Genomic DNA, 26,303 nt, shown 5'->3' with positions numbered 1-26,303 from the left:
TGGAAAAATAAATGGATAAAACAAATATGATATATATTACTAGATACACATGTACTTTTAAGCTCTAGAAGCAAATTCTGATCCAAACCACTGTGCTCCTAGAGCCTTAGCAGCAACATCCTGGGAACTTGTTAGATATAAAGATTATTTGCTTCACCCTAGATGTGAATAAGAACCCCTCTGTTTTAACAAACCCTGAACACTCAAGTTTAAAAACCACTCATCAAAACCATTATCCTGTCTTTGAGAATCATTGATCCACACATTTACCCTGCCTTTAGCAGTGACCATTTCTAATTTTAAGCACCACCACAATTCTACGACTAAAATCAGTGGAAATTCAAAAGGGCTAGAGAAGGATGGATAAAAAAAAATCTATGGTATTACATATGTACAGAACAAAACGCTGCACTTTTGCCAAAAGTTGGAGGATTTCCTCTTTTTTTTTTTTTTTCTTTCCCAAGCTGTAGATGGGTTTGGAAGGGCTCTCTAACTGGATGAACATAAAAGCTATGCACTGGTTGCCCGTAATTCCTTAGAGGCACATTCATGGTTTTCAACAGCTACTCTAGAAAAAAGGTTTTAATTCCACCTTGACTTCTAAATTTTAAAATGCCTCCACCTCTGAAAAACACTTTTTTGTTTGTTTGTTTGTTTTTGTTTTTGTTTTGTTCGTTTGTTTGTTTGAGACGGAGTTTCGCTCTTGTTACCCAGGCTGGAGTGCAATGGCGCGATCTCGGCTCACCGCGACCTCCGCCTCCTGGGTTCAAGCAATTCTCCTGCCTCAGCCTCCTGAGTAGCTGGGATTACAGGCACGTGCCACCATGCCCAGCTAATTTTTTGTATTTTTAGTAGAGACGGGGTTTCACCAGGTTGACCAGGATGGTCTCGATCTCTCGACCTCGTGATCCACCCGCCTCGGCCTCCCAAAGTGCTGGGATTACAGGCTTGAGCCACCGCGCCCGGCCCCCTGAAAAACACTTTTAAATAATTGTCAATTAGAGTGAGGATAGCAGGGTAAGCAGCTGCTTTAGTTTATTTAAGGAAGCTGCCAGAGGATGTCAGCTCCAGGTGTTTCTAAATATGAAGGCAATGGGGTGCATCCCTCAACTTTATAAATAGAGAAAGCAAGGGGCTGTCCCTCATGTTTCTTCTATAAAATAAAACCCACAAGGCTAATACTTTCTAATCAATTTCCTGGGATTCATCTTAGAGCATTTACATCTAATCCAAATACTACCAGATGAAGGCTGAAAAAGGATTGTTAGGTAAGCAAAATAAGATGGCTTTAGAGTCCCTGTGTCTTCTTTCTCTCTTTCCCTAAATACTAAAGCATGATCAGCTTTTTAATAAACTATTTATTTTGTTACATATATATGTGTGTGTGTGTGTATACAAGGTATACAACATGATGTTTTGATATACATAGTGAAATAGTTACTAGACTTAAGCAAATTAATATGTCCATCATTTCACATAGTTACACCATTTTTTCATTTTTCTTTTCCCCCGAGATGGTCTCACTCTGTCGCCCGGGAGGAGTACAGTGGTGCAATTAAGCTCACTGTAGCCTGGACCTTCCAGGCTCAGGTAATCATCCCACCTCAGCTTCCTGGGTAGCTGGGACTGTAGGTGGGTGCTACCACACCTGACCACAAATATTTTTTAAATGGTAAGAGCACTTATAGTCTACTCTCTTAGCAAATTTCTAGTTTGCAATACAATATTTTTAACATTAGAACTTTAGGACTTATTCATCCTATATAACTGCAACTTTGTACACTTTGACCCTCATCATTCTGTTTCTTCCCTGCCCCTGGTAACCACCACTGTTTCCATAAATTCTAATGTGTGTGATGTGTGTGTTTAAGATTCCACATATAAGTAATATTGTGCAGATTTTACCTTTTGTGTCTGGCTTGTTTCTAGCATAATGTCCTCCAGGTTTATCCATGTTGTTGCAAATGTCAGGATCTCCTTCTAAAGGTTGAATGATACTCCATTGTGTGTGTGTGTGTGTGTGTCCGTGTATAAAGCGGGTGCATGCACATGTATGTATCACGATTTCTTTATCCATTCATCGTTAACAGGTACTTTGCTTGTCTCCAAATCTTTCCAACTGTGAATAATGCTGCAATGAACTTGAGAGCGATTTCTATGAGATCCTGATTTCATTTCTTTTGAGTATATTCCCAGAAGAGGGATGGCTAGGTCACTGGCTTTAGCAGTGATTTTTTGGATATCACAACAAAAACCCAGGCAACCAAAGCAAAACTAGATAAATGGGACTTCATTCAACTAAAAAGCTTCTGCACTGCATATAAAATAATCAAGAAAATGAATATTTAAAAGCCTATAGATTGGGAGAAAATATTTGTGAACTATGTATCTGATAACGGGCTAATATCCAAAATATATAAGGAGTTTGCACAATTCAGCCAAAATAAATAAATAATCACCCAATTAATAAATGGGCAAAGGATCTGAATGGACTTTTTCTGGAAAAAAAAAAAAAGTATAAATGACCGGCAAGTATAAGAAAAGGTGCTCAAAATCACTAATATGTTCCCTGTTGGGAAATGCAAACCAGAGCCGCTAGTATCTCCACACACCTGCTAGGATGGCTGTTATCAAAAAGATAAGAGATAACAAGTGTCGGTGATGAGCGGAGCAAAGGCAATCCTGTGCACTGCTGGTGGAAATGTGCATTGGCACATCCGTTATGGAAAACCCTACGGAGGTTCCTGAAAAAGTTAAAAACAGAACTACCAGGCCAGCGTTACCCGTTCTTTGTTAGGTTCAGAGTCACAGGGCCACTTCCTTTCCTGTCTAAAGGGGGCTGCTGGAGACCCAAGGCAACGCCCGCACGTGTGGCTCTCCCTCGGGGCAGACTGGGTCAGGAGGTGGATCTCCCGGCCAGCCCGGACCCCCGACCCCTGAACCCTCAGCGGCTTCGGCGCCTCCTCAGCCCCCGGTGAACCTCCTGGGCCCATGAAGGCGCCAGGCCGGCTCCCCCAGGCCCGGCCGGAGGCGCCGCCCGAGAGAGGAAGGGCCAACCAGCCGGGCCAGGCTTGGGGGCGCCGGGGACTGCGCGAGCGGCCGAGCGCAGGGTCCTCCCCAGGCGGGCGCCAGGCCCCCGTCAGCCCCAGCCGGGCCGCGATCGCCGGTGGGTTCCGGGTCCTGTGACCGGTCAGGCGGCGTCAGCGGGCGTGACGGAGGGCGGGCCGGCCTCGGGGGAGTTTCCGCGGCCGCCGGGGGCGCGGCTAGGGAGCGCGCGGCCGGGCGGGGGCCAGTCCCGGAGCCCAGGAGCGCCCGACGGCTGCGGCGCTCATGGCGGGCGGGGGAACCGGGGATCCTGGCCTGGGGGCGGCTGCCGCCGGGGCGCCCGAGATCCGCGAGCACCTCTTCAAGGTGCTGGTGATCGGCGAGCTCGGAGTGGGCAAGACCAGCATCATCAAGCGCTACGTCCACCAGCTCTTCTCCCAGCACTACCGGGCCACCATCGGGGTAGACTTCGCCCTCAAGGTCCTCAACTGGGACAGCAGGACGCTGGTGCGCCTGCAGCTGTGGGATATCGCGGGTAAGCGCGGCCGCGGCTTTCCCACCCCGGAGCCCGCGGGGCCACCGGGCTCCTCTCGGTCTCTCTTCTTTTTCCTGTCCGCCTGAACTCGTCTGCCTGGGTACGTTTAGGAGAACAGAGAGGCCAAATCCAAGGGCGAGATGCTATGGACGCGGTCGGCTGGACTCGGTGGGGCCCGGAGGACGGGATGGGCAGTAGGAGTTGGAGCAGGTCCTGCACGTCAGGGCTCGCTCTCCTGATGGGAGGCGAGGAGGCCCGGGGGCCTTTTCCAGAAGTTTGAACTCTGAATAATGCACGCGTATCCAACACCAGGACGAGCTGGAAAGGTTGCTCTGGAGCGGGCCGGCGCCTCTCAGTCAGCCTGAGCTCAAGTTCAGAGGGACTGGGTGACCCACCCGAAGCTGCACTTCTAGTTAGTGACACCACCAAGACCAAAAGCCAGGTTCCTTTTCAGATCATTTCGACCACCCGCCTTGGCTCTGAGACTGGCCTTTGTGAGGGAAACTCCAATCCTCAAATGCTTTGCTCTCTTCGGAAGCCCAGAACAGACACCCGGTGAAGATTTGGGAAAGCTTTTCTGAAACTTTACGCTGGCTCACTCCTTACTCTCTTCCTAAACCAACAGCTAGTCCCATCCCTGGTGCCCTGCCCCCCGCCCCCACTCCCCAATACACTGTTTCTCTGGCATATGCTTTCGCTGGTTCTGTTTACATTTCCTCCTGCTCTGATTTATGAACACTTGAACTCTGGCTGGTGTGGTGGTTGGGACTGGGCGTTTTAAGAAGATATTAACTGTTGGAGAGTTCACAGAAATGGTACCAAGCCAAGTGCCAGTGTCTCACGCCTGTAATTCCAGCACTTTGGAAGTCCTAGGCTGGAGAATCGCTTGAGCACAGCAGTTCGAGACCAGCCTGGGCTGTCCGTTAGACCCTGTCTCTACAAATAATAATAATAATAATAATAATAATACAAAAAATTAGCCAAGCGTGGTCGTGCGTGGCTGTAGTCCCAGCTATTCTGGAGGCCGAGACAGGAAGATCATTTGAGCCTAGGAGAGGTCTAGGCTTCAGTGAGCTGTGTTCTCACCACTGCACTCCAGCCTGGGCAACAGAGTGAGAACGTATCTCAGGGGGAAAAAAAGTGCCAAAAGTTACTCTGTTCAGTTATTATAGGTGTTAAGAACTCAGTCTGCAGTAGAGCATTAGGATGGGAGCGGGTTTGGGATTAGGGGACACCTGAGGCCACCCTTTATTCTAGAGTCCCTACACTGAAGCCCATAGAGGGTACAGCTGCCTGGCTGGTAGCAGAATAGGGGGGCAGTGGGCAGAATCACAGGTCTACTGTCTGTCTGCCAGATAATTTTCTTCTCTTTTATAGCTTGTTACATATGAAACAGTATTAAATAACTGTAACCTATAACTCATTCATTTAAGAGCAGATTTCTCTCCCTCAGATAGGAGAATAAACGTTCACAACTCAGTCCCTCAGAGAAAAGGAGGGGTCAGCATTTTTTATTGTTGTTACCACAAACCAAAAATTCGTTTGAGAAGTCATCTTTGAAGCCAGAGGCTTTTTCGAAACACTTCCTGCTGTTGCACAGAATACTAATGAACAGTATTTCTGCTTCTTGACAAAGTTATGGATTCTAAAGGTTGCCTTACCATGTGACAGTCATTCTCCAGGAATCTGCAGCATAGCTGAGGATTTTCACAAAGATGGTTTTAAAACCTTGCTTGCAAGGGTGCTTGACCTTGCCTTACTCTTTATGTAAATTATGGTATTTTGTTATTAAATTACGTTTGGGTCCTACTAGCAATAAATGAGTATAAGTAACTAGATTTTTAAGTGTTTACAGTTAGAGACTTAGGAAAGCAAAAGCAGGAGTAAGATATAAATTTTCTTCTTTTTTAAAAAAAATTGTAGATCTCGATAGACAGGAAGGGTTCATACCAGTTTTTATCAGACTCTGATACACATTTGCCTAAATGGGATATTCTTGCACTTTTCACTAACTCCAAAGCTTGTGTTTTACCAGGAAGGAAAATAGAATTTTAAGATCTCCAAAAGGGATTTCTGGATGTTAGACATTGTTTCAACAGGTATTGTTGTACCACACAGCAAGTACAGACTAGCAATTAATAAAATTAGAGGTAAATTTATAGAAATGATTAGGCTTACTTTATAAGTAAGATTTTCAGAGATAGAATTTTAATATAAGGAAAATGAGGGAGAAAAATAGCTTAGTGAGAGAAAAAAAAAAACAAAAAACAAAAAACCTTAGCCTAAAGTTTGGAGAGTTACATTACTAAATGTTTGGTTTGAATATTTGAGCTGCTAGTGAATCTCAGCTCATACCATTTGAATTAAGTAATGATGACATAATGAAGGCTGCTCCAAAACTTCCCCAATGGCTAAGCATACTTGCCTTATGCAGTAACAAAGCTGGATCATATTTAATTCTCAAATAATAGAAATAGTCTTTGATTGCAAAATAGTAGGCAGAGTCAGATATTTGGCATAACTAAATTAAGGTGTGGTGTTTTTTACTAGTTACGTCTCGAAAGTTTTGGCAAATACGAAAGGTTAGAATTATCAAGTGTTTTCTATACATGTAGCCAAGCAGATTCAGCTAAACTCTTCAAGTTAAGAACCACTGTGATCCTTGGATACACAAATCTTTTCTTATAGCATTGAAGGAATCTGGCTTTAAAATACAGATGCAGTTTAGTGCAGTTTTTGTGTAAGAAAATTGTGATCTCTTAATTCACATGTGCTTTGGAACTGCTGCTGAAAACATAACTGAAATATACTAAAATATTTAAGTCTTTGGTAAGAGTTTACAAAGATCTTAATACACACTTAAGACAGAGCAAGAAATGTCTCTGATCTTCCTTTTATGGCTCAGCATAGGTAAAATAGTATTTGGTTTACTATTTATTGTAAGCTTATTGCTCATTAGCAACTATAGAATTTTTCAGGCAAGTTGAACAACTGGTCTGGGTTAAATCTTAAAAAAACAAGTTTTTCCATTTAGATCTAGTCTATTTTAGTCTTCATGTATTGATCGAGTGATTTTGCTTTTTAGAAACAAAAGTTTTTAATAAAAATCTGAATGAGTAACTCTCCTTTGGGCCAAAGGACAAATTAGGAACAGTCTGCTCTGAAGTCCATATAAATGATATTTACCCAAGCATAAAATGCATGCTTGGAAGATATAAACTATATCATCTATGCCTAAACTTATTTTACATTGTTTTGATTTCCATCCAAAATAGAATGTGGATCCTGATTTTCTTGCTCCATCTTACACTTTGTCAATTAGTATACCTAGTAATCTCCCTTTGCCTTTTCTTCATAACTCTCCTATAATCCTTCATGAGCAAGAATCTGGAATATTACCTCTGACACTTTCCTGATCTTAGAGGTATTCTTCAGTCAGATTTACACATATTTCTAAGTATAAAGAAGCCATGCTTTGAGGAATTAGTCTATGTAATTATTTGTAGCCTCCATCTTAAACACAAAATACTGCAGTTAAGTTTCCAGTATTTATTGGTGGCTGATGACATACCAACTCATTTACAAGGCTTTTTAAAGTCTTTTAAAGTCACATATCAGTAATATGACTCTTGTACCATCTTGCCATCCTCAGCCTTATTCAAGCTCGATTTCTGTACTGAATTATAAGCAGACCCTACTGTCTTATTTATGTATTTAAATATTTCACTCTTCCTGAGTTCTGAGACACCTTTGAGTGCCACCATCTGGGCGATACATTCACAATTGTCCAGGCAGGCAGCTGGTCAGGATAACAAAATATTTGTATTACTGCACATGGAATTTCCCTAGATAATGATAGTCCTGTTGCCTTTCCCTTTTGAATATGTTACCATTCTTCATTGCCTCAATTAGCCCTCATAAGCTAAAAGATGCTCAGGTTAGCAGTAGCCATAGTAGAGCACTGATAGGAAGTCCTACAACTTTCCTTTGCTCTCAGCCATTTGCCTCATCGTTCTACCTTTTGAGTTGAATGAATTATAGATTTAGTGACCCTATAATCTCAACATAGGTATAGTAACTTGACTAAGAAAACACAGATAATCAGTGGTACTGTATGGAGACAGGTTTCATGACTCAGATATGAAAACAATATGCTTTTTAAAAGTCAGCAGAAGGCCGGGCGCGGTGGCTCAAGCCTGTAATCCCAGCACTTTGGGAGGCCGAGGTGGGTGGATCACGAGGTCAAGAGATCGAGACCATCCTGGTCAACATGGTGAAACCCCGTCTCTACTAAAAAATACAAAAAATTAGCTGGGCATGGTGGCACGTGCCTGTAATCCCAGCTACTCAGGAGGCTGAGGCAGGAGAATTGCCTGAACTCAGGAGGTGGAGGTTGCGGTGAGCCGAGATCGTGCCATTGCACTCGAGCCTGGGTAACAAGAGTGAAACTCTTGTCTCAAAAAAAAAAAAAAAAAAATCAGCAGAATTTTGGTTTATTGGTATCAAAATAGCAGCACAAATACTTTTCAAATTTTCAAATGTTTTGGTCATCATGAAATTAGTCATGTATATGTTATCTTGACCTTCCAATTTTCTTAAGATTTTGATATGAAATTTTAAATAAGTCTCATTCTGTTTTAAAATGTACCTAGGATTTTGTTTTTAGTCAGATACAATGGAGACATCAGATCAGATGTTTGCCATTAGATAGATAGTTATTACTCACAGTTCCCAAGAGTGGAGGCACGTTATGCCACACCACACCAGGCCACAGGGAAAAGCAGCAGGGTTGGTCATGAGAAAGAAGGAGCAAGCAAAATGCATGGGCTAGAGGTTTGATTGTGGCTTTTGCAGGAAGGAGCCCGTGAGGTAGGGTAGGCAAGCTGAGCAAGTTGAGGACTGCATAGTTTGAATAATTTTGGTGTACTCTGGGCTATAGAAGTGGTCTATAGTTGTCCAGTACTGGTCCCTGGGAGTGATTTGGGACTCGGGGATAGTGTCCCAGACTGCAGGAGCCTGGTGCAAGGAGACAGGTGGGAGAGTATATATTTAGGATTGATTAGTGGGTTCATATGGTATGCATATCAAAGGTGTGCTCTAAGATAGCTCCTTTGCTGTCTCTAGAAATTAGCTAACCGTGGGAGGGTCAGTCCCTCCCTGGACCCACAGTGCCCCAAGTTGTCAAAACATCATAAAATATAGAAAAACAAAACACAATTAATACATATTCATAGGCACTTACTAAAATAGAGAGATTAAAGTACTCTTCCAAAGAAGGAAGATTTAAAGGTCTCACATTTACAGCCCAGGAATAGCATTTTCTTAAAATGATGAGGATTTCACACTAAATCAACACTTAAGTAATAGAGAGGGGGCCACATCCACAAGTTTAAGTTGTCTTACGTTTGTAGAGATCTTCTCTTGGATGGTAAAAAAGATGCATAGATATAAATGTGGGGAGACTTCTGGAGGGTAAGGCAGAAGAGCAAGGTAAAGCGTTTTAGAATTATATTATTCATTTATGTTTTCAAATGTTTTTTGTACTTCTTAATGGTTGAGTAGGCTACAAACATCTAGTGTCTTCACTATTCTTTCACTGTCCTTGAGAAAGACAGACCAACATGAAAATAAACGGATGGCAGGGGTTTAGCTTAAGGCTCTAATAGAGTCTTTCTGACAGATGGCCATGTATTCTCCTCTTTCCCATTATTTTCACTCTCTTCTATCCAGATAGTTTTCTTAAGCATCATCTGCAGTAATTTTCCTATTTTTTTCTTCATTCAGTTGTGTTACTCTTTTACGTGACAGATTTATTTAATCTCAGTTTCAAAAGATGGTAGATGAGCAAAAATGGTGCTTTGTACATGATTTACATTAGTTTTACAACCGGGGAAACTTAGCATATCTATGCATTGTAAATCTTTGAAGCAACATAGCTAAATATAGGTTACACCTACTTAGGTTTTTAGAGAGCAACCCTTAATTTTGTTACAATTATTATTTTAAATTCCTCATATCTTTTTTCACTCTCTAATTAAACCTAATGTGTTTTGGAAATTTTTGTTTTTTACTTACTGTACCCATTTGAGAATATCTCTGAAGCATTAATGGATTAATTAAGAATTTCTTAAAAAAAGATTACAAATTCATTAAAATAGAACATTTTACTATTCTTTTAGAAAATAAACTATTTCCCTAAATACATGGTCTTGGCCTCTTAATACTGGGTCATTTACATTTTGTTCCCATTGCTCTCTGGATTCAGTGATTGTAGAATATATAGAAAATCAGTATAACATTCAAGTTATAATACAGGAACCTAAAATAAATGTTAGAGCCAGGAGGACTTAGATGATCCCTAAAGATCCCTGAGACCAATTGGCATAGCTAAGCCACAAAAGTTTCTTGCCTAAAGTTGCTTGAATGTTGAGTGCTTGGAATTTTGAATCCCTGGTATAGTTGAATTTTTATCCAGTTAGTTTTTCCCTGCAAACCATTTTTACCATTACAAGGTATAGCACATAACGAGCTAATATTTTAAAACTTTCACGTTTAATTGGCACCATTTTTTTTTTTTGAGACAGAGTCTCACTCTGTCACCCAGGCTGGAGTGCAGTGGCTCAATCTTGCTTCACTGCTACCTCCACCTCCTGGCTCAAGCAATTCTCCTTCCTCAACCTCCCAAGTAGCTGGGACTGCAGGCTCGCACCACCATGCCTGGCTAGTTTTTGTGTTTGTGATAGAAATGGAGTTTCACCATATTGATTAGGCTGGTCCTGAACTCCTGACCCTGTGATCTACCTGCCCCGGCCTCCCAAAGTGCTGAGATTACAGGTGTGAGTCACAGAGCCTGGCCAATTGGCACCATTTTTAAAAAGCATACTCATGCTTTCATCAATCATTAAACTTGTTGAGCACTTAATAGCTGACATATACGCAGGGCTTATCTGGTATTTTACACTGTTTTGAACTTGAAATACAACTTAATGTGCACAGACCTTAAGTGGATACCTTCATGAATTTTTATATACCACCTCCAGTTCAAGATACAGAATATTCTTAGCATCCTAAAATAGAAATCAGCTATGTTTTCTGTAAAAGAACCTGATAACAAGTATTTTAGGTTTTGTAGGACATTTCATCTATGTGGCTACTACTCAACTGTGCCTTTGTAGGATAAAAACAAACATAGACAATATGTAAACAAATAAGGGTAACTGAATTCCAGTAAAACTTTATTTAGCTGAATTAGGCCATTGGCTATAGTTCCTCAAACTGCTCTGGAAGACTTGGGCAGGGACTTTAAGTTTAACCTTCTCAGTTGCCCTCAGAGGTAGGTATTATTTTTTATACTTTTATGGAGGTATAATTGGCATACAATAAGCAGTACAATTTGAAAAGTTTTTATATCACTAAAGTCCATGCTTCAGATATTTTCATCATCTCAAGTTTTTTTTTTTTTTTTTTTTTTTTTTTTTTTTTTTTTTTTTTTTTTTTTTTTTTGTGATGGAGTTTCACTCTTGTTACCCAGGCTGGAGTGCAATGGCACCATCTTACCGCAACCTCCGCCTCCTGGGTTCAGGGAATTCTCCTGCCTCAGCCTCCTCAGTAGCTGGGATTACAGGCACGCACCACCATGCCCAGCTAATTTTTTGTATTTTTAGTAGAGACGGGGTTTCACCATGTTGACCAGAATGGTCTTGATCTCTTGGCCTCGTGATCCACCTGCCTCGGCCTCCCAAAGTGCTGGGATTACAGGCTTGAGCCACCGTGCCCAGCCTCAAGGTTGTTTTTCTCTTGCCCCTTTGTAATATATACCCCTTCCTTTCCCAAGGCAACCATTTATCTGCTTTCTCTTACTGTATTGTCGTAGTTTGCAGTTTTTACAATTTGATATAAATGAACTTGTGCTATATTACCCACCTGCTCACTGATCTGTCTTCTTTTACAAAGCATAGTGACTTTGAGATACATCCACGTTGTTGCTTGTATCCATGGTTTTGTTCTTTTCCTTTCTGTTGTTGAGCTGTATTTTGTTGTATAACCAAACAATAGTTTATCCATTAATCTGTTGACTGACATTTTATTTGGCATCTGTGAAAATAATGAATGTGACTTTGAGAGTTCCAGTTGTCCATATCCTTATCAACACTTGGTATAGTAAGACTTGTTAGTTTTAGCCGTTCTTGTGGGTGTCAAGTGTCATGCTGTGATTTAATTTGCATTTCCTCAATGACTAATGATGTTGAACATCTTTTCCTGCGCTTATTTTTTCATCATATATATTTCTTAGTAAACTATCTGTTCCAATCTTTTGCTTACATTGTTAGTTGAGTTTTTTATCTTCTTATTTTGGAGTCTTCAGAGTTTTTATATATTCTGGGTACAAGCACTTTGTACCCAGTTTGCATTTTTTATCCAAGTCATTGCCTTTTGTTTTCATTTACTTAACCATCTAATTGACACTTTGATTTGCCATGTAGTGTGGTTGTTTAAAAACTACACTCTGATGTCAGGACTGCCATGGAATTTTGAATCCTAATCTTGGGACCTAAAAAAAATTAATTTTAACATTTTTAAGCCACAGGGTCTTCTTTTAAAATTACTTGTCATAGACATTTCTGATTTTCTTGTGCTTTGCCAGAAAGCTTATATGAGTAAATATTTGTATAAGACTTACCAGCAAGAGGAAATACTTGAAATTTACAGATGATTCGCAGAAAAAAAAAAAAAAAGCAACAGTCAGTAACGTTTAACAACTCTTTGTTAACTTCTAGGTTTCTTAATTTTTCAATCTTTCTTAATTTGAGACTGTTGTATCTTGTTACTTAGTCCTTTCATATTCAATAATTAAAATATATAAAAATGGAAGTGATTGGTAATGTGTGCCTTACATTCTAAATTGGAGTGTGAATCATTTCAATGCATATAGAGCCTTTCTGTAGAATAGTAATTTTCAACGGTTGACATATCATGTAAGTTTTTATACATGTCAGAATTATGAGCCAATGACCTATAGGTTAGATTTGCATTACAATAAGATATGAACATAATAGTGGGGTTTCATATGTGACCATTTGTTCCAGTAAAATTTAGACCTTTGGACTATTACAATACAGCTTCAATTAAACCATATGAGGAGTCATCACAAAACAAAGAAACTTTAACTATCCATTCATTTTGACCATTGTTTTATTCTTCTTGCATTATTCCCTAAAATAATATATAAAATTATATTGCATTGTAGAGTTTGGAGAAAGAATAATTTTATATTTTGGGGTATCTTTTCATCTCTGCAGATAAAATGTATCAATAAAATGTAGATAAAGCCTGTTGCTCATGTGTTTCAAGAGGAAAGTGTCTTTATCGTAGAACAAAGTGATAAATCTTAGATGTGCATTGATTGCCAATAATTTTTTATTCATACTGTAGTCAGTAATTAAGTCAAGCAAACTGCAAGGTAGTTCAGAAAGGCTAACATCCTACATCTATAGGTGTGTGGGAGTCAGAAGACCTGGATTCTAGTCCTGTCTTTAGTCAGTGCTACTGTAATCCCGGCCAAGCATCCCTTTGCCTGTTGCTACATCTGTCACATGAAAAGAAGGGTCTTTCCTATGCCAAAGATTAGTACAGTAGCAGACAGTAAGAGAATGCTTTGTAAAGTCCTATATAATGTACAAAGCAGATTTTTCCCAAAGTGTTTAAAATAAGTTAAATTAATTTATTTTAGAAGTACAATGATATTTGAAGAACTCAGAAATTGATTCTTCTTGTAATAACACAACCAGTTGTGCTTTTTGTTCTGAAATGGATTTTCATGTGTCTACTTACAGGAGTGAAACGTTGCATGTTGAGTCAGAAGTGGGTATGGGCTAGAGATATGAAGGAGAGTTGAGTTGAAAACACAAGCTACTTTATCTTATGTCCATCCCTAATCTATTCGACTAGGATGTTGCCCACTGCACTTATCTGCTTCCTGCAGGCCTCACTTCTTCTATTCTAGTCTCTCTCTCCTCTACTTCCAGCTTCGTGTTTTCCTTCAGTGCCTCTCTTCTCTTAGACTAAGGGGACAGGAGTAGGAAAAAAATGGCAGACTTTGTAGCTTTAAATATTGTCATATTTGTTTTTATGAGGAATATGTTGTACAGAACATAAAACTAGTTCATTATGTACTCAAACCAAATTATGAGACACGTCTGCTGTATGGGTCATAGTCTGTATGGATAGCCTTAATCACACCAGGTTGTGTTGCTATGGAATGGGAGGTATTTGTTCACAATATTGCTCTTCAGGTAAAGGGGGTTATACCTAAATATAGACTCTGTCTGAATTACAAGTTTTTAATGTTTTCCTGTATTTACATCCAGGGCAGGAGCGATTTGGCAACATGACCCGGGTATACTACAAGGAAGCTGTTGGTGCTTTTATAGTCTTTGATATATCAAGAAGTTCCACATTTGAGGCAGTTTTAAAATGGAAAAGTGATCTGGATAGTAAAGTTCATCTTCCAAATGGCAGCCCTATTCCCGCTGTCCTCTTGGCTAACAAATGTGACCAGAACAGGGACACTAGCCAGAGTCCTTCCCAGATGGACCAATTCTGCAAAGAACATGGCTTCACCGGATGGTTTGAAACCTCTGCAAAGGTGAGATCTGCTTTGCATACACAGCTTTTGCTTTCTAGCTCATAAATTGGAGCTGTGACTTTAAAGTACTTAGATGTATTTATGTGAGCGGGCTTTGAAAGTCTGGAAAATGAGACATGTAGCATGGATGTGTTATAGCTGCTTTCAGTCCACAGCAGGACTGCTTTCCAGATTGGCTAATGGGGAAGTGAATAGAAGGGCAGATTTTCGGTCAAAACAAAAAGAGTTATTTAGAGTAAAAAGGAAATGACATTTTCTGTGAGTTTGAGTTTTTAACTGAGGTACTTCTCATGCAACTGGAGTGGATGGGGGTATTGTCAAGCTCCAGAATTTTTGGTTTTCACAAAAGGCTGAATGAATATAGGAAGATGCCTCTGGTGAAGATGGGTGTCACATGCAGGACCATGTGAAAAGATATGAGAGGAGATTTATTCAGATGATGTTTGAAGAGTTTTATATTAACTGTGTACAAAAGATTTTAAACAACAGGAAAGTATGAACAGTTGTGGTATGCTTCATAAATAATAGAATGAGAATTTTTTTTTATTTTGTCTTTTATGGAAAGCTGGATAAAATAGAACACTAACTTGGCTTTCAAAATCTTAACAGTCTAGTGGCTGGGCACAGTAGCTCATGCCTGTAATCCTAGCACTTTGGGAGGCCGAGGCAGGCAGATTACTCGAGACCAGCCTGGACAATATGGCAAAACCCCGTCTCTACCAAAAATACAAAAAGTAGCTGGTCATAGTGGCACATGCCTGTGGTCCTAGTTTCTTGGGAGGCTGAGGTGGGAGGATCACTTGAGTATGGGAGTCAGAGGTTGCAGTGAGGCGAGATCAAGCCACTGCACTCCAGCCTGGATGACAAAGTGAGACCCCCATCTGAAAAAAGAAAAAAAAATTCTTAGTCTAGATAGAGAAAAAAAGTGAAATTATACATACATAAAATTTTGAGGGGGAGTTATAAGCATTGGAAGTTTCATATAAGGGGGTTAGTGACAATCAGATTTATGTAAGAATGATGAAATGTTTGAAAAATTCTGCGATGACAGATAAACATTAGACCATAAATTTGTTGAAATCTTAGCACAGTTCTAGCTTTTAGTTTGTGTTCTGTGGATTTTGTGTGTGTTTTTATATATGTATGTATGATTGTTCATCCAAATTACCTACCTCTTTCTGGATATTTACTATCAGATTAGGTTTAGCTCTACTAGAAACTCACCCTTAGATTGAAAACCTACTTAATGCCAGTGATGATCTGCAGGATAAAAGCAAAGCAATGAGAGAGACTGCACAAAAGAGAGACTGCTCCAAAACTGGGCAATGGTGGAGTCACTAGGAAAAAAAGACTATCTCCTGGAAGCAGAAATGCACACTTCTAAGCTAGAAGCTAATTGCTTGAAAAAATATAGCATCTTAAAATTTCTTTTCATAAATAAAATGTGGTAGAAGAAAGATTAAAGATGAAGCCCAGAGATGCTATGGGAGCACTTAACCTGACATGAAGGAGAAAGTCACAGAAGGACAGGCTTCTTAGAGAGAAGGACTTATTCTTGTCACTCATGCCCTCTGTCTGCTTTGTATGCCTGTTGTGGGATTTGCTCTACTCAACAGCTTGCTGTTAAAAAAAAAAAAGGCAGTAAATATAAGTGCTTATGCGAGTATGCATTTTGGTAGAGGAGTTTTACAAGTGATAGACAAAATTCCCCTTTAGGCTTTATTTAATCTTTCAGGTAATCCAGATTTGCCTTCAGATGTAACACATCATGTGACTTGCAGTTTGAGACTGTGTAAGTCATCAGTTTCATCATATGTATGGATCGGATTACACGCAGAGGTGAAAGGTGCAACATGGGTTAAAAGTTTCAAGTTTGCCCTGTGCGTCCCTACAAATGTAATAGAAGCAGCTTCTATGGAATTTCCTTAGCCGTAAAGCAGGAGTGTTCTAAGAGAATAACAGTAATCTTAAAAATTTAGGTTAAACATCTTAGAGTTAAGGCTTAAAGTACTGCCTACATGTCCCTAATAGGTACACTTCTGAGCTGGCCAGCAGCTAACTTCAGATCTGACTTTTGCCTGAATTGAAGTCATCTGAATTTTACTAGAAACATAGGCAACTTTTGCAAATAAATTTCATTATTTCACCTTTATGGCAAATATGAAATATGAAACTTTATGACTATATTAAAGTATGGGAATTACACTAACATGTGACTAATTACAATAACATATTGGAATTTTAATCAACTGCTTCCAAATGCAGTTAGGGAATTTTATATTTATTTGATATGATGGGGATAGTGGGGACTGAATGTCACTTGGACATTCATGAGATCGATACTTGAATTAAAGTTAACACTTACATTGGGAGTGGAGGTAAAAATAAATAAAAAACTTGTTTCAGTGCTATGAAAGATGCCTGTAAATAGCACAACTCTTTTAGGTTTTTTTGTTGTCTAAGAAAGGCTTTACAAATAAGGAAAAAGGCTACAAAGAACCTTGCGGGGCTGGATTGGATTAGACATTAATATGAGCTTCAGGTTTCATATGTGATTGTGTGTGTGTGAGAGTATATGCATATGTGTGTGTGTATAGATACATGTATGTAGACACATGTGTAAACAAAGAGATAAAGAAGTCGATATAGGTGCATGTGTGGATATATACGTATATTTACTAGCCATATCTGCTGAGAGGGCTTAAAAGCAAGGACACCACAGAACCAATGAACTTACCTAGTGCTCAAAATACACGGTTTTTAAATATCATTCATTTAAAAAGAATGGAAATCCCTGAAGAAATGCCTGATTTTAGGGCAGTTGGGATAAGAAAAGTAAAGATATGCCTTAAATATTTCATGGTGCTGGAAACTAAGGAAGTGCTCACAAATTGATGGGGACATGTCACGAAGATACAGGGTACCACCATACAAGCTCCAAACATGTAAGACAATTCTAGCAACAAAGCAAATAATTATTGCAATGGGTTCAACTTATAAAGTAATAATCCATGATAAAAAATGAACAAATGAATAAGTAAATGGGGAAGAAGAGAACCTCTTTCTCACAATAGAATTCCAGCTAATAAATGGAGAAGGAATAGCAGAAATAAAAAGTCACCATTAAACACCACAGTGATGATTGTTGTAGGGAAGAATTAATTGATGCTAAAATCAGTGGGGAAAAGTGTGGTGAGAAACAGGATATTTACATACTTGTTCTAAGTACAAAGGGAAAAATAATAACTTTTCTGTGGAGAAACCTCGCAGAAACAACTTGAAGCAGTGTGCTCTCTGATAAACTGTGCAGGGCACATCACTTGTGTTTTATTCCTGCCAAAAAATACCTAAGTTGAATTGAATGATAAGAAAACATCAGATGTCCCAGATGGAGGTATATTCACCGGCCAATGCGCTCTGAGTGTCAAGGTTGTGAAAAGCAAGGAGACTGAGGAACCACTCCAGAGTAAAAGAGACCAGGGAGACAACAGTGAAGTACAGCTTGTGATCCTGGGTCTGAAATAGGGTGTTGAGATAACTGATGTGATTTGAGTAAGCTTGTTAGACTGACACTGATATAACACTATTATATAATTTCCTGATTTTGATAGTTGTATTCTGGTTATCTAAGATGTTAACACTGAGAAATATGTGTGAATGGTAGGAATGTTTACTATTTTTGCAATGTTTTTGTAAATCTGAAATTATTTTAAAAATGAACAGTTAAATATTTTTAAAAATAAGCACAATTTTTGCAATGTGTTACTTACCGTGTATTTAATGATAACTTATAATTCAGTCACACAAATGCTGTGACAGCTAATAAATCCTTAGGGTGTCCTTAATGGACATTTGCACTTACAACATTGTTTCAAGCTAATTTATGCATGGCAACTAAAAGGAATAATTCATACTTAGCGATGGAGAAGTGACATGATACATTTATCGTATTTTAATGTGGTTTGAGCCTTTTTCAGTTTTTTTTCACAATGTATCCTGAATACTTTAATTAGATATTCAAGGGCAGGATTTTTTTTTTTTTTAATTCGGAATGCCTCATTATATGAATTGCAGCCCATAGCAGGGTGAAGATTCATTTTCAACCATCAGGATAGCTCATTGGACCTCAGTGGCAAAGGTTTAAGATAGGAACATCAGAAAAGGCATCCTTTATAAAAATAAGGGAATTCTTTCATTGCTGCATTATTCTGGAGCATTCAGCTCTTAATGGGCACATACTTTAGTATTAGAGGAAAGTAGCTGTGCACTTACAATGCCACCTCTAACTCATTTTCCTAGTTCCCATTCATACTCTTAATGCCTTATTCTAAGAATTAATCCTAAAATTTAATCCTGTTCTTCATTTCTGCATCACAGGATAACATAAACATAGATGAAGCTTCCCGGTTCCTAGTGGAGAATATTCTTGCAAACCACCAAAGCTTTTCTAATGAAGACAACGATGCGGGCAAAATTAAACTAGATCAAGAGACCTTGAGAGCAGAGAGCAAATCCCAGTGTTGCTGATACGGCTCCTGCTTCTCTTGTGAGTGCCTCAGCTCTGAATAAGTTCCTGAGAATGGGTTACGGATGTCATGTTAGCTCTGAGTCTTCCCATAGATGGCACTTCAAAAGGCAGCACCACTGGACACCTGCACTTATTTGAAAATGGAACTTTGGAAGAAGGATCTCTGCTAGTGGCTCTGTAACTTAACAGATGACAATTAGGCTTTTGTCATTGTTGCCATCATATGGATGATAATGTTTACATCCTTTTAAACATCTTTTTATATGACAGTTCCTCAGGATTTGGTAAGCCTTCCAAGTTGAAACTTTTAGTGTAAGTGCTGAGGTGGTAATAAAATGTTACCTCCAGTCTTCTGGTCGTTTTCAGTCTCTATTTTTGCCATCTTATTGCATTCTCACTGTTGAGGGAGATTTTTAGATTCTATTGGCCACAAAAACTTCAGGTTTCTCTTTAGCAATTTTCTAGTCAAAACTTTGGAAAGGCCAGGTGTGGTGTCTCATGCCTATAATCCCACCACTTTAAGAGAGTGAGACAGGAGGATCACTTGAACCTGGGAGTTTGAGGTTGCAGTGAGCTGTGATTGCACCATTGCACTCCAGACTGGGCAACACAGTGAGAACCTCTTTCTTAAAACAAAGCAAAACAAAACAAAAACGTTTGAAACTTTGCATAAGATTATTTTCCTTACATATAATTTAACCATTCATAGCCGGTGTGGCATGTGTTCACTCCTCTTAAGTACATTAAAATGCCCTTCTTAATGACTGAAAAAGTACTCACAGCACATCTGTATTATGGATGTTTCCTTCTGGATGTGGTTAATACCCCTTGGAAACTGTATAAATGAGCATTTCTTCTTCTTTCTCCCTAGTCCTTTTTCTCTTCTCTTCTTCCTGGGTGTTTATGTTCATAACCGAGGGCCTAAGTGATATGATGGTTGCAATTCTCTTTACTGGAGTTAGTCTTCTCATGTCTGTGATAGCAATAGTCAAGGAGAGAGTATATTTCAAAGCATATACAATTAAATCTGAGCTTCTAGTATGAACTGTGAAAGACACTAGGTCGTGTATGGTTTTATATAAGGGCTGGGATATTTAAAGTACAATATCTAGGAAACTTAAGGCAGACTCACAATATTTGCATTACCATTTAAGTCAATTAAGGAAAATAATAAATATTTTGACTGAAGTTTTACTTTTGAATTCGTATAGTTCTGTAATAGAAAGATAATATGAGGTGTACTTTTTTTGCCTTAGGAAACTGTTCACTTTTGCCTTTTATTTTTTAGGGGCTTACTTATATCATGTCCAACTTACTGATTTAGGAAAGATCCAAACTTATTTCTTCAAAGAAATTTTAGGAGTTTTGTGACACAATCCAATGCTAATGCAAAATGAGACATTGGTCAAATTTGTTTTATACATTAAGGGATCGGGATCTTGGATGGGAAAGATTCATTAATTTATGGAGAACAGAAAAAAAAAAAAAGCCTAGGCTTGGCAAAATGTAATCCCAACACTTTGGGAAGTCAAGGTGGGAGGATCTCTTGAGCCCAGGAGTTCAAGACCAGCCCTAGCAACATAGAGAGACCCTGTCTCTACAAAAATCAAAAACAAAAACAAAACACCAAAAAACATAGCAAGAAGTGCATTTGCTTTGACAGCTATGTTCTGAGAATAAATAATAGTTGTCATGGTCCATAAAATGTAGTTATTTTTTCATTAAGCATAAGTTTTGCTTAGACATCACAAATATGTTTATATGCTACTTAAGTAAGAAAAAAAACCCTTTTGACCTAGCACCAGATTTTCTGAGGTGAAAAAGTAAAAGACCCTGATTGAAGTAATACGTATCATTTAATGACTATAACACCTGTTTATTTTTTAAATGTTGAGTTAAATCTTGCTTTCTTAAATATGTTTCATACTTAACTTTTTTCTACTCTAGATACAAATTTTCAACCTTTTTTTGTATTTCAAAGTTCAATGGTGTTAAAAGCTTATCCTAAGTAGTTTCAGAAAAAGATTGCAGTCTGCTTGGAATTTTCTTTTGGATATATTGATTTTCATTTTTGCAAGAAATTCATTGTGTTTAAATTCCCTTAACAGTAGATTCAAAATCAGGAGTATTGCACTTTCCTTACCCATCTTTACGATTTTTATTAACTTCTCAGGGTAATTTTAAGCATCAGTAATACCTTAAATAAATTGTTTTTGGTAAACACTGAGGATTATTTTTCATGTGAGATAGTTTGTTATATTTACTATTTCCTACAGTTTAGAAATAAAACTATTTCCCATTACTTTTAAAGTCTTGCCACACTTTTTTTTTATAACCTGAACATAAAACTTGAATTTAGGGTGAGCTGCATAAATAGCCAAAAGAAAGAAAAGAATACTCTGACTTATTTACTTTGAAAAATCAATTGCATATATATGTGTGTATATGTATATATACACACACAGACACATATAAAAATGTACACACTAGCTAAGATTGGCAAGAAGTACAGAATACCTTATTAATTAAAAGGATTAATTAAGGATAAAACAAAACCCCTTTCTGATAAATAAAACTTCCTCACAAAGATAGGATAGGAAGTGGTTTTATTATTGAATAAGTACTAAACCGGAATGTATATGCACTATAGGCAATACTCTAAGACACTGTAAAGACAGAAAACTTATTCTTTAATATGGCCCACAGATTTGATACATTACATACATGTTCTCAAGATAATACCAGTGCTTAATCGAATAACAGTCATTTTCTTTTTTTCTTTTTTTTTTCTTTTTTTTTTGAGACGGAGTTTTGCTCTTGTTACCCAGGCTGGAGTGCAATGGCGCGATCCTCGGCTCACCGCAACCTCCACCTCCTGGGTTCAGGCAATTCTCTTGCCTCAGCCTCCTGAGTAGCTGGGATTACAGGCACGCGCCACCATGCCCAGCTAATTTTTTTGTATTTTTAGTAGAGACAGAGTTTCACCATGTTGACCAGGATGGTCTCGATCTCTTGACCTCGTGATCCACCCGCCTCGGCCTCCCAAAGTGCTGGGATTACAGGCTTGAGCCACCGCGCCCGGCCCATAACAGTCATTTTCTATACAAAGTTCATCTTAAATTCACTTGGTAGTTGAGATGATGATCTGTGTTAGCCAACTGGCTTTATCTGAAGGAAAACTCAACTTCTTATATCTTTATGCCAGTTGGTAGATTTGCAACTTGGTGCCAGGTGCCCAGCAAAGTAAGGCTTCTACCCTGCTACAGAAACTGGGAGATAGGGCCACTGTCTTTGTACATTTCTCAGAGATGGTACTCCCAGGTCCCAGATAAAGCTGGAAATGGGGTAATTTAGTTCTTGAAAAGATGTGCACACATTGCAAGAAGACAAAGAACTTACAAGGGTTCTGATGTAGGTATTCTCAGAAAAGGGTGGGTGAGGGTTGGGACGGACTGTTGGGAGAATCTCTTTCCTTATTTTCACCAGACAGAATTAAGCCTCTTATTTTTGATTTGTATTTGCCCTGGCTGCCAACCTTACATAAATGTTTGTGTGTGCAAGAAAGAGAATAGAGAAGTCTGTTCATTGCAGCATTGCTTGTATATACCTCATGCAAAATTAAAACCTGGAGAGAACTAAATGCTCATCTATAGCAGAGAAATAAAATGGACCATTTTATATCCATACTAGAGGATACTGTGTAGCAGTGCAATCTCCAATTTCTTCTACATAGATTTCTGTTTAGGAAGATGAGCATATAACAGCATGATTCTTCTCATTTAAATTCATCAAGTAATGTGTACATGTGGAAGGAGGAGAAGAAAGTAGGAACATAGATGATAGAGTTTAGAGTTACATTTAAAGTATAATACTGTTTATATATTAGTTATTCAATCTGCTGCCTCTGAAAAATCGCTGGAATACCACCTAGTATTATTCCACAAGTCCATCAGCATTTTCCAAACCAAATCCATTATCTTTCAATCTTTCCACTGCTAAATATGCCCTAGAGGATTAAGTGTTTATATATTATAATTTAAATAAGTTATGATTATATTCACTCCAAGATAACATATAATGCTATATTTTAGTGGTTTAACTATTTTGCTGAATTTTTGAATCACAATAAATTTATAGCTGCCATTTCCCTCCCTTTATAAAAAATTTGCTTTTGAGTCTTTAGTATATCATTAGTCATGCTGTTAAATTGTGACTTGAGAGCCCATAAGACTTTAAAGGAATAAAGCAATTGTTTTAGACAAAGTGTTATAATAATGTTGGTGGGCTCTTGCTTCAATTTTAATTCAACATACTGTTTCAGTTGCTCTGGAGTTAAAGAGCAATATTTATGGATTTATTTATTCTATTGATTATAAGCTTTTAGATAATCTCCAAAAACTTTTCTCTTATAGAAATTTTGTGCTGTAAAGTACTATAGTACTCTTGCGCTGGTGACACAGAATAATTTTAATAGCTTGGAGTAAAATATAACTTTTCATAGTATAACACCTTTAAGAATTGAATATGTACTCTAGGCCAGGGGTCCCCAAACTACAGCCCATGGGCCGCATGCAGCCCCCTGAGGCCATTTATCTGGCCCCTACTGCACTTCAGGAAGGGGCACCTCTTTCATTGGTGGTCAGTGATGCATCTGTAACCTGTGCTACTGGAGTACTGTATGTGGTGGCACTGCAAAGCACAGCATTGCTCACATACAGTACTACTTCAGGTGATGCAGGATACACGTGTCACGGCTCCGGAAGCACGTCATATGATGCACATCCGGTCTGCGGCTGCGGGGCCCCACATCACCGGAAGCAGTGTGAAATAACAGCAGAAGTAGGAAGAAAGGCAAAGCACTATAACCATTACTACACAGTACAATGGCCCCCATACTCCCCCAAATGTACAACAACATAATGGCCCCTATAACCTCCCTTTGCCCAAAAGTCTCCCCACACATTACTACACACCATGTTTCCCCTATTTTAAGACCCTGTCTTATGTTAATTTTACCCCCAAAAGACGGGGGCTGTCTTATTTTTAGGTGTCTTATAATAGGGGAAACATGCAGCAGTGGGCTTCCCACAGAAGAGGCCCACCGCTGCTGCAGATGTCCAGGACGCTGTATACACAGTGTCACAGGCTGATCGCCGCCATTCCTGTATACAGCACTGGAGGCGGTGCTGGGCCTGTGACACTGTATACCGCTGTCTGGGATCGTGGAGGCAGCAGCGCTGGCTGTGAAGGGTGTCACACCTTGCATAGTCTGGCCCTCCAATGGTCTGAGGGACAGTGAACTGACCCCCTGTGTAAAAAGTTTGTGGTACCTGCCCTAGGCTGTTTTTGTGGTACCACCTGAGAATATTTCTATCCAATCCTGTTTAACAGGATGATGATTTAATGATAAATTCATTACACACTGCTAACAATGTAGAATATGTACAGAAAGCAGTTATAGTTAAAATAGAAATTTGATGACAGGATACATATGTAAGCCACTCTCAGGTATGGACAGTGCTAAGCATGTGATATTCTCAAGTAATGGTCACTGCTATCCCAAAATCAGCTTATGTTCAAACGTTTAAAGAAACATTTCAATATAAGATTAAGGTTGATTGCTAAATCAATGCTGTTTAAAATATTCCAATATTTTTCATGTATTTATATATTAAAACAGGTTTTCCCACCATATTTTTAACTAGAAAAGGAATATGAAATAAATACTTTACTCTGTAGCAGACTTTTCAGGTTTTTCACAACCTAATGAAAGTCCCCAAAGAAGAAGTTACTCCACATATGTTTTAAGATAGGGCTAGATGGAATAAGCTAAGCTGAATGTGGAGTACATGAAATCCCCTGCTATATCCAGCTCCTTTAATTCATTGTTATTTATGACTGTCCTGACTTGTGAGTGCAGACAGAGTCTGATGTGATAACTTCTATTCAAAGCTGTGGACATTCATGAACACAAACTACCACTGAAATATCAGCACCCAAATTCTGTACTTGTAATCAGAGAAGATAACTAAAGGTTTATTATCTCCTTTAATTCACCATGCAATAAATGAAACCAATAGACAAAGATGAGAAGTTAATACCTTCTTTTCTCTTTAATGGTTGGACAAGCTTCCAAATGACTACCTCTAGTAGTGATATTTTTGGAACTGCATATAATGAGAGTCTGTCTTTCAACCGTTAGCAAATGACATATTTGTAAGTACATGTTTGAAGCCCTCTTTTCTTTTAAAATCAAGGTTAATGATGAACTTGAAGGTAAAAAGAAACATAGTCTGTCAAATGAAGTTGTCTATAAGTGTCACCCACTCAGGTTGCTTATATTAGAGAAAAAATTTTAGTCAGCTCCCACTAAGTACTTAGATGCAATTTTTCATTCTCTTCCCAGCCCCCATGTTGTAAATGAAATGCCTAATATGTCATGACTGGTTAATTCTTCTCTCACCTTTGTTTCAGGCATCACTTTAAAATGTGGGAGCTCATTATTTCTAAAACAGAATTAGTTTGTTAGTTTATTTTCTTCTGGCTTACAACAAAACACTCCAAACTGGGTAGCTTATAAGAAAAAAAAAAACTATTTCTTACAATTCTGGAGGCTGAGACGTCCACGGTCAAGGGGCTACATCTGGTTTGGGTCTTCTTGCTAGTGAGGACTCACTGTGGGTTCCTGTGGTAGTGAAGGACATCACATAGCAGGGGAGCTGAGCGTGCTAGTCCAGGTCTTTCTTCCTCTTCTTATAAAGCCACCAGTCCCACTCCTCTGATAACTCATTAACACATGAATCCATGAATCACCTCTTAAAGGCCCATCTCTCAAACTACCACCTTGGGGATTAAGTCTCAACATGAGTTTTGGAGGTGACAAACATTCAAATTATATAAATTATTATATACCTTCATTGCTGGCCTGTTCAGGATACCTTTAAAAAACACACCAAAAAATACACAGGATGAAAAAAAAATTGTTTTTTTGAAATAATAAAATTGATGGATCACCAGCTAGATTGAACAAAAAGAGAAAAGATTTATAAACAAGCAAAATTAGAAATTATGAAGGTGACATTACAACTGATACTACAGAAATAGAAAAGATCATTAGGGACTACTATGACTATTTCTACAAACAAACTAGAAAGCCTAGAGGAAATTGATAAATTCCTGGAAACATACAACCTCTCAAGATTATCCAATTTTTTTTAACGAAACAATTATATAAAACAAGATTTGTCAAAATCAGGAGCATAGAGCAGATCTACCTTGTTATGGGTGAATTGTGTTCCCTCAAAAGACGTGTTGAAGTCTGATATGGTTTGGCTGTGCCCTCACCCAAATCTCATCTTGATTTGTAGTTCCCATAATTCCTATGTGTTGTGGGAGGGACCCTGTGGGAGATACTTAAATCATGAGGGTGTTTTCCCCCATACTGTTGTCATGGTAGTGAATAAGTCTCAGGCGATCTGATGGCTTTTGTAAGAGGAAACCCCTTCACTTGATTTTCATTCTGTCTTGCCTGCTGCCATGTAAAAGGTACC

At 38.8% G+C, this 26,303-nt stretch overlaps 1 protein-coding gene and 1 long non-coding RNA gene across 3 annotated transcripts in view; one reads left to right on the top strand and one right to left on the bottom strand.

Annotated features, from left to right (window-relative positions):
* The first annotated feature begins 3,257 nt into the window (after positions 1–3,257).
* RAB32 (RAB32, member RAS oncogene family) lies at positions 3,258–19,103 on the top strand. Its single transcript, XM_003926904.4, has 3 exons — positions 3,258–3,580; positions 13,948–14,225; positions 18,603–19,103. The coding sequence occupies exons 1-3, from the start codon at positions 3,331–3,333 to the stop codon at positions 18,750–18,752; spliced, it is 678 nt and encodes a 225-aa protein (XP_003926953.2). The 5' UTR covers positions 3,258–3,330; the 3' UTR covers positions 18,753–19,103.
* Positions 14,222–26,303, bottom strand: part of LOC120363222 (uncharacterized) — a 106,222-nt gene continuing 94,140 nt past the window's right edge. The window contains exons 2-3 of one of the 2 annotated variants that reach the window (XR_012517158.1): positions 19,534–25,438; positions 14,222–15,106 (exon numbers count right to left, since the gene is read on the bottom strand). This is a non-coding gene — a long non-coding RNA (uncharacterized LOC120363222). Of the gene's footprint in view, positions 15,107–19,063; positions 25,439–26,303 lie in introns of those variants that run through there. The other variant, XR_005578859.2, reaches the window with a different exon arrangement.

This window comes from Saimiri boliviensis, chromosome 4 (assembly GCF_048565385.1).
Source record: "Saimiri boliviensis isolate mSaiBol1 chromosome 4, mSaiBol1.pri, whole genome shotgun sequence".
Lineage (NCBI taxonomy): Eukaryota > Metazoa > Chordata > Mammalia > Primates > Cebidae > Saimiri > Saimiri boliviensis.
The sequence above is the reverse complement of the archived record's forward strand: the minus strand, read 5'-3'. Positions and strand labels throughout refer to the sequence as shown.

What these genes read in the sequence shown, in the direction of transcription:
- RAB32 (XM_003926904.4), top strand. Translation starts at nt 3,331, where the DNA reads ATGGCGGGCGGGGGAACCGGGGATCCTGGCCTGGGGGCGGCTGCCGCC. An exon ending in GCAGCTGTGGGATATCGCGG is followed by an intron (nt 3,581 to 13,947) that starts GTAAGCGCGGCC and finishes ATTTACATCCAG; the next exon opens with GGCAGGAGCGATTTGGCAAC. An exon ending in GGTTTGAAACCTCTGCAAAG is followed by an intron (nt 14,226 to 18,602) that starts GTGAGATCTGCT and finishes TCTGCATCACAG; the next exon opens with GATAACATAAACATAGATGA.